The sequence below is a fragment of the Podarcis raffonei genome, chromosome 8 (genome assembly GCF_027172205.1).
Source record: "Podarcis raffonei isolate rPodRaf1 chromosome 8, rPodRaf1.pri, whole genome shotgun sequence".
Classification (NCBI taxonomy): domain Eukaryota; kingdom Metazoa; phylum Chordata; class Lepidosauria; order Squamata; family Lacertidae; genus Podarcis; species Podarcis raffonei.
The window spans coordinates 64,346,657-64,355,573 of NC_070609.1; the positions used below are offsets into that span (position 1 = coordinate 64,346,657).

The window sequence follows — 8,917 nt, forward strand, 5'->3', positions numbered from 1 at the left end:
CCCGGCTCCCACCGCCAGGCCGCGCCTGGCAACATCTGGGGTTTTTGTCTGAGGCACCAAAGCGAATCGCCTATTATGGAGGCGGTGGCAGTGAATGGGTTCCTCAACAGGAGACTCAGGCTTCATGGGGCAGGCCTGGGGCGAGGAGAATTAGGGCCACGCCTCCCCCTTCCCCAGCCAAGCTCATTTCCCATGTGCACTTTGGAGGCAGGGAAACAACCCAGCCTCCCCCCCAAAAAAATGCAGTCACAAGTTCCAGGGGCAAGGAACCCCGAGATCATCAAAGCCTGCCTAGGAAAGTGTATCTTCTTTCGATCTTCTTTCTTATTCTTCTTGGGATTAAGAACCTAGTGATTATACAGAAGAGAAAACATCAAGCAATGTCCAAAATATAGCAGTACTGTAAAAAGGGGAGGGGGATTATTCCAAACGTACACAGCTTCCCAGCTTTGCAAGAAATTAATTTCGTGAATTGAATCGCTAGAATAATGAGAGGTGCTCTGCAATTTTGTCCTCCTTCCCTGGCTGTTAGTCACCCATTCTAAACCTCTTGCCTCAGTTATGCTCTCTTGCAAAAGCAAAGAATCAAAACCCTCCCACTATGTAATGTACAGAAAACTTCAGTACAACTATTAATGCCTAAATAAACAAATGAAATGCAAGGAAGGTGCTGCTGGATCAGACCCAAAAGTCACGCTTCCTCACCGTGTAAGACAAGGTGTCTCTGGAAAAACCCGCAAGCAGGACATTAAGAGATCGGCCTTCCTCTCTGGTTCATCCCACACCCAAGTATTTGTTGCTTCAAAGGTAGACTGCCAGTCAACATGGAAAATCTATCTTTAGTTAGCATCCTCTCTACTAAGGCCTGAGTGAAAGCACTCTGCACATGCTCAGAGGCACACGTCATGTCTCCTGTGGCTCAGCCCTGGCACAAAGAAGCAGCTCTGATGCCAATCCCCAACCCCAGGGAAGAAAGTGTGGGGTGTGATGGAAGAAAGAGGGCTCTGCTGTGAGTCTGGAAGCCCTCTGTTTCGTCTTGCCTCTGCCACAAAGCCCTGAGGTAGTCTTTGGCGAATGACAACATCTCAGGTAACCACTTGCAGCATGGGGTGCTGTCACCCCATGGGGTGTCTTAAGCACCAGCAAATGCAAGGAAGTGTAGAAAACGCTGCAGGGACATAGGAAGCTGCCATACATGGAGTCAGACTGCTGTGTTCCATCTGGCTCAGTAGTGTCTACACGGACTTGGAAGCAGCTCTCCAATATTTCAAACAGGGAGTCTTTTCCCAGCTCTACCTGGAGACCCTGTGGGGAATTGAACCCGGGGCCTTCTGCATGCAAGACAAGTGCCCTGCCACTGAGCTACGTCTTCCTTGCAGCTATAGAGGGAGTTGAGCAGAGTCCTATCCCCTGGGGTTTCCCTGGGATGAGAAAGGAGGACAGGGGAAAGTGGAGCTTTGCCTGCCCCCCTCTCTCCTCCTTGCGTCCTCGCTGCCATGCTTTAATGGGACACATGTCCAGGCGGAGCTCAGCGAGAACGGCTACGCTCTTTTACAGTCACAAAAAGGCAGAAAATTGCTACATTGTCCAGCTCTCCTCCTTCGTCCCCAGCATGAAATGTGCGGATGGATGGCCACTCAGGGAGACCCCCCTGAGAGGAAGGGCTTTGGATCCTGGCTCTTCAACTGCAAGGGAGCCTAAACATTTCTTTTATCGAGGCACTGCGCGTGCTCCTACATTTCATCTTTACAACAACCCTGTAAGGTAGGTTAGAGACCCAGAGGCTGTGGTCGACCCAAGGTCACCCAGTGAGCTTCGGGGCCGAGAGAGGATTCGAACCCTGGTCTCTCCCAGGTCCTTGTCTGAGACTCCTCGAGCCACAGCACCAGGAGGAGGAAGGGCTGGGATGAGAATGGGAAGGGAGCACACAACCCTCAAGCCAACATTTGGCGACTTACAACGCAATCCTATATTTCAGGTCATGAGTTAAACGGGCTGCGCTTAGGGCTGAAGCCTGATTCAGCTGTTGATTGGCTGCTTTGCCTAGGATTTGTCCCCCAACCCCCCACTGTATTTGGATTAAGCAAGCGCCAGGATCCAAGTGCCATAATCAACTCACAATTATTTGGCCTGGGTGTTTTTACAGGAGACAAAACAATCCCCACTTGAGCCTTCAAAGCAGTCGTCCCTGGGGTTAAGCAAGTGCTTAACTGATCAACAAAAAGGTTCTGGGGTCCCTTTTGGCTTCCCTCCTGATCCTAGCTTGTTTGTGGGCTGTGTAGAAATGGGAAAGCGCTTTGTACATGCTCGAGGGACATTACAATGAGGAACAATTCACCAGGGGCGTGGGGTGGGTGTTGCTGCCTTCAACCACCAAGCTACCTCTTCCTCTCCCCAAAGGCTTGGATGTTTCTGAGCAGACAAAGCGCATGATAACAAATCTGTCCTTAAAGCAGGACCTGAAGTTTGATGCAGGCAGATCCAAATGCCTGTATCCCGCCCTCCATCCCTCTGCAAGCCGCTACCCTCTCCTCCACCCTCCACCACTTCCCTCCCCTTTGCGGGGGAGGTTCCCCAGCCTGAATGGACCCATTGAAATGGAAAAAACGACTCCGGAGATAAAATGCCACCTCCTTGGTGCAGGGAGGGCAGAGGATGCAGGATGGGTACGGACCACAGACTGCAAGAGAGGAGGGCGCTCAATTCCTTCCGCAAGGTTGGTGGGTCTGATGCTACAGATGGGAGCAAAAGGACAGGGGGGCAGCCTACCTGCCCCCCCTCCCCAGGGTGGAAGGAGAAAAGGGTCCCTTTGCCATGCATGGCACCTGTTTCCAAGGCCAGGAATAGTTGGAGATTCCCCTGAGCTTATACAGGGAGAAACGGCAAAAAGGCAGTAGTCATTATCTAGACAAAAAAAGATTGTTCTGACCTGAAAGCTCTTCCCCACCCACCCACAATCTGCAGGTGTCTGGCAACTCTCTGTAGGCAAGTAGGGGCACCAGCAAAAAATATGGGGGGGCACAGAAGGGGGAAAGTTTATTTCTAGGTGGGCAACTTGTGCCCCACATATTAAGATCTCTGAAAGATAATAAACAGTCTCTGTTAAATGGCAGAAGTCCAGCCGCAGGAGGCGGACAAGTGGGGAGAGTGAGATCCTTTGTGGGGGGTGCTTGCCCCTCTGCCCCCCCCGGCACCACCTATGTCTTTATTCTGTGGTGGAAAGAATGCACTCTGTGTGCACTCAGGAGTCCCTTCATCTCTTCTTGCTTCAGAAGTTGTATACCTTTTTTAAAAAATTGCATTTGAGACAAAAAAAATGTAGTAAGCAGCGAATGAATATGTAATAATATGATATTATGTGATATAATGTGGTTTAAGTTCCAGAGTTAAGCCTGGCTGATCCCTGAGAGGCAGTGTGGTGTAGTGGTCAGAGTGCTGGACTTCTAAGCGTTCTAATTACCTCCCCTGCCATGAAGCTTGGGGACCAGTCCCTGCCTCTCAGCCTAACCTACCTCACAGGGTGGTTGTCGTTGGGGTTAAATTAGGAAGGGGAGAACCGTGCATGCCACCTTGAGCTCCTTGGGGGGGGGGGGAAAGTGGGACTGAAATGTAATAAATAAAATAAATAAATAGATTCTCCTCCACCCCCACCCCCGTGTGCATTTTCTCAGGTCTCCAAACCCCTCATGGAGAAGAGGAGGCGAGCTCGCATCAACCTCTCCCTAGAGCAACTCAAAGCTCTGCTGGAAAAGAACTACTCCCACCAGGTGAGGCTCCCACTTCCCTTGCATTTCCAGGAGACAGGGAGAGTCAAGGAGCCAATTTATCCCCCACGGAAGCGGGTTACATTTTACTTTGAAAATGACAGAGGCAGGAGCACAAAGGACCCTCTCCATCTTTTTACCTTTTTCATCACACCAATGTTGGAAGAACGGAGCAGCTCAGTGGCGGAGCACTTGCTTGGCATGCAGAAGGTCCCAGTTTTAATCCCCAATGGCATCTCCCGGTAGGACTGGGGATGTCTCCTGCCTGAAACCCTGGACAGCCACTGCTAGTCAGTGAGGACAATAACACACTAGATGCATCAATAGTCTGGCTTAGTATAGGGCGGACTCTGATGTTCGAAAGTGCAGGATGGGGTGGGGGTGGGGGTCGGGAGAAGGGAGGTGCTTGGTACATCAGGGGACAGGTGGTGAGACTCCAGTACCCTTGCTTTGGAACCAGCAAGGTTGAAATAGGGGTCCATCTCATCCCCCTGAAGTGTAGAGTTCCAGACCAAAACCTGGATTCAAATCCCCACTCAGCCATGGTAAATCTACTTGGGTGACCTTGGGGGCTAGCCACTGGCTCTCAGCTTAACCCACCTCGCAGGGCTGCTGTGGGGATTAAACATGGGATAGAAATACAATAAATAAGTTACTTCCATCCTTCGATCCAGCTGAGAGAGAAGTCAACAGGGTTATGGGGGGGAAGTCATTCACTAAGGGCAGGGCAGGCAGAAACGACCCCAGTAACCCCTTGGCTTTCTTTGGTTTGGTGGGGAAATTGCAGATCCGGAAACGCAAGCTGGAGAAGGCAGATATCCTGGAGCTGAGCGTAAAGTACATGAAGAGCCTACAGCCCTCGGCCCACCAAGGTAAGCCCCCCAAATGGAACCATGGAACCCAATTAAGGAAGCATTGGTAGATTAACATTTCAGCTGATTGACATAGGGGAAAGCAACACCTCAAAAAAGATGGATTGCTTCAGCTATAATGCCACACACACTTGGGTCTAAGCCCCCTTGAGCTCAATGGAGCCTACTCCTAAGTAGACCTGCACAGGGTTGCACTGTCCCTTGGGTTTCTAGAATGATTTATCAAAGAAGCCATAGTCTCAGGAGAGGCATTCTCTTTCTCCCCACACAGAGATACTGCTTGCTGTCTCCACAGTTAGTAGCCATATTTTTTAATTATTTTTTTTTCATTTTTAAAAGCCTGCTGACTTTCAAGGACACATTGTCATAAAAAAAATACGTAGTTGATTAACTGACTAATTGACCAAACGCTACAAGTGCTAGCAAATTGTAACTGATCGTCAGACCATCACAGTTCTGAGCAAAAGTAAAAAAGGAAGATGAGCTGGAGTCCTAGCAGATCTGTTTTTTTACACAATCGGCTCTTGCAGGACACAAATTAACAGCGACGTTGCGGCTCCCCAGGTGTTATTGGCCTACAACTCCCATCATTCTTGGCTATTAGCTATGTTGTCTGAGGCTATTGGGAGTTGAAGTCCAGAGACGTCTGAAGCCGCCACAGGTGAACCTTCACTGCCTCTGACAAGAACAGCTTCTGATAATTAACCTCTAGTGGTTCCCAAAGTGGGCAAGAACACTCTCTATGGGACAGTGGGATTAACTGGGGGGCAGGGGCAAGGGAGTGGGGTGGCAGCACTGGAAATGTAAAATACTACCAGACTTTGGAAAGCTGGATCTAGCTAATTAATTTTGTTGAATTCATGAAACCAATTAGTTTTAATTTGATTTTGAATCAATGCGCAATTAATTGCTCCTGTTCTGAATTTTATTCTTCCTCAGTGGGTCGTGCAAACAGATATTCTGAATAATGCTTTGTATAGAGTAGGGCACACTGCGGATGAATTTATGGAACCAAGAGGGCGGTAGCCTGAAAAAGTTTGCGAGCCACTGGCTTAAGCCTTAAAGAGTGATCATCTCCCCTATCTTGACTTCTGGAGCGCGAGTGGGACTGGGAGCGTGAGTGGCTCAGTCTCCATCCGACTTCTTTCCTCTTCCAGGGGTGCCGCTGACCAAGAGCGCCGACTACCAGGCCGGTTTTCGGAGCTGCCTGCAAGGAGTGCGCCAGTTCCTGCTGCGCTCCGAAGCGGCCAGCGAAGCTTCCTGCTCCTCTTCCTTCCAGCTCCTGCACCAGCTCGCCCGAGTTCTGCCCATGGCCGCCGCCGGAGGCATCTTCAGCACCACGGACAGCGACCCGCAGGCGGCGCTCCCCAAAGCCCGGCTGGCCGCGCTGGGCAGCCCCGGGGGGCCGACGACGACGGCTCTCAGGAAAGCGAGGCCGCTGAAGGGCCGAGGGTGCGAGGCCGCCTTCCCCGCGGCGGGAGGCCGCAGCCAGGCGGGGAGCGATCGGGGCCAGAGCGGGCAGGCGCTCCCTGAGCGGAGCCAAGAGCTGTGGCGGCCTTGGTAAGAAACCGGTGCGCCCTGGCCGTGCGCTCTCGCCGTGCGCTCTTGTGCTGCGTCTCCATGCCAGCCTCCGCCTGCGCTCTAGGTTGGAACTTGCCATCCTATGTACATTTACATGAGAGTAAACCCCATTGATCTCTATGGCGCTTGCTCCCGAGGAAACACGCATGGGCTCCGTGTGTGGCACTCGTCCTAGAACGCTGTAGGCACCACGGTTTGCTTGAGGGGCTGGGAGGGGGGCTTTGAAGACTGGCGGAGAGACTATTTCTCGAGTTCTATCAACGCTGTGGACCCACAAGGGATACTTTGCTCTTCCTTAAATTGCATAAACTGGGTGGTTCCGATCCAGACCTCAAAGGCCCAGAGTCCGGGTTCCAACTGAACCAAGCGTTTAGTTTCAACGACGACCTGGTCCTGTCTGAACTGAGCCCCCATTCCGTGTTGGGCACCGGATTCTGAGCCTTTAAACTTCCTAGCCCCGTGCCCCTATTTGGTATTAAAATTGGGCGGGGAGACAACGCAAGAAAAACAAAACCTGTCAGAAAAAAACGTTTTCACCATGGACAGAGAGGCAGTGGAAAAGAGGAGGTTTCACCTGTTGGATTCCTGCCCATTACAAAGCTGTTAAAGGCACATAGCCCCCTACATTAGGAGTAGGAGTTAATATGACAACCCCTGTTTTCAATTTTAGGGGGGGGGTCAGGAAAATTGAGAGGGATGAACAGGGCAGTATGAAATTGCCAGCTGAGGAGGGGAGCTGGGGGGGGGGGACAGAGCAACTGGGGCAGGATTAAATTACCCTTGGGGTCCCTTCCAACTCTACAGTTGTACTATTCTATTATTCTTATGCCCTAAGCAGTCACAGGATTCAGCAAGGGACACGTTTACATGAAAGCAGCATTGCTGCCAGATAAGGGCCCCTTGGAGCTAGTTTTTTTTTTAAAAAAAAGGTTGGCAACCTTTTCACAGGATCAGGCCCACCTCCTTTTTTGTAGTTCTGTGCATTTCTCCTCAGAGGAAGGAAAATGTAGCTTACACGATGTTGACTTTTATATCAATAACTCCTGTTTCTTTTTAAAACTGTTTCTTAATAAAACTAGTGTACAGTTACTCTGTAATAACTTTAATAATAAAAATAAAAATAAAAATAAAAATAAAAAATTGCCTTACCCCAAAATTGGTGTGGGTCTCCTCTTTTCCATAATTCAGAAGGCTACAATCAGCTACTGGTGCGTCCCTCGACTTTCAGCCTAGGTCACTGCTTGGACCTTGCCACCTGTGAGATATAGTGATAGCCCCCAACTTGGGTGGTTTTCAATGGAGGACCAGGCTATCATTTGCCATGTCAGAGGCAGCATCCCAGATACGAGTTGCTGGGGAGCCCAAGTGACGAGAAAGCTGTTGCGCTCAAGTCTTGCTTATGGACCTCCTTGGCCACTGTGAAAACAGGATGCTGGACTAGATGGGCATGATCCATCAGGGCTCTTTTTAAGACTGCAAACCCAGCCCCCAGAGAGGAGGGCACTTGTTGCAACTCTGCATGAGTCACCATTCTAGGGTTTTCTTCTTTGCACTTTCTAAAGCTAATGTGCAATTTCTAGCTACTTCTCAGCCTGTGGCTAGTGCCTATAAAATGCAAAGGAGCTCACAGTTTCCGCTGTGAATAGACACCATAGAGTTTAAGGCCTTTTGCAAACTAAGCATACTTGGGATAAGTTGCAGTACCCAGAGTGCAATCCTATCATTTTCTCCCCCATCCTTCCTTCACCTTACATTGATGAGAAAGAGAGCAATCCCCAGCCTGCACAATTGTCCCCAATCCTTATTCTAGGGGAAGGAAAAAACCCACCAACAATTGCTGTGGAACGTGTTGAAATGGCCTCATTGAAAGGGCCAGGAGTTGGGGTTGATTCCTTGTCTGTCACAGCAGCCTGAATCATGGGAGATGAAGCTTATTCCTGAGTGCCAAAAATAAAGGAAGAGGAGAAACCTTCCCTTAACCATTTGAGGCTCCCTGTGGGGCTTTTTTTATACGAGGTGCTAATTACGGTTAAGATTGAGGGGGATTTACAAAGGGCACTTGGAGATGGTTGCTGATTAACTGGGTCATTCAGTCAGCACCTGAAGCCATTAAGGTTCATTTGACTCAGAGGGGCTGTTGCATTTCCCATCCTGCTTTCAGAGGCTTCTCTTTGGAGAATCTGGCTGGCTGCTGTGAACAGATGCTGTTGAGCTAATTGGGCCCTTGGCTTGATCTAGTAGCAGGACTCACACGAGGTCCTTAAGAGCTCATATAGCAGGGGAGGGACTGTATCATCATGCATACGAAAGAATCTCAAGGGTGTTAGGCTCAGCCAGGAAGTGGGTTGCTTTACCTTTTGGAAGATTTGTGGGCTTCTGTTAAGGTAAAGGGACTCCTGACCATTAGGTCCAGTCGTGGCTGACTCTGGGGTTGTGACACTCATCTCGCTTTATTGGCCGAGGGAGCCGGCGCAGTGGCGTAGCGTGGGGGGTGCAGGGGGGCCAGGCGCAACATCTGGGCGCGCGCGCTCACGCTCGCAGCTCTCTAAAATCCACGGGTTAGAGGGCGCAAATTACTTGCCTTGCCCCGGGTGCTGACAACCCACGCTACGCCACTGAGCCGGCGTACAGCTTCCAGGTCATGTGGCCAGCATGACTAAGCCGCTTCTGGCGAACCAGAGCAGCGCACAGAAATGCCGT

The 8,917-nt window shown here is 50.5% G+C and overlaps 1 protein-coding gene across 1 annotated transcript; it reads left to right on the forward strand.

Moving 5' to 3' along the window:
- Positions 1-2,538: 2,538 nt before the first annotated feature.
- On the forward strand, positions 2,539-6,939 carry HES3 (hes family bHLH transcription factor 3). The gene is made up of 4 exons (XM_053400439.1): positions 2,539-2,716; positions 3,672-3,767; positions 4,552-4,636; positions 5,794-6,939. Exons 1-4 carry the CDS (start codon positions 2,624-2,626, stop codon positions 6,198-6,200), a joined length of 681 nt encoding a protein of 226 aa, XP_053256414.1. The 5' UTR covers positions 2,539-2,623; the 3' UTR covers positions 6,201-6,939.
- Positions 6,940-8,917: the final 1,978 nt, after the last annotated feature.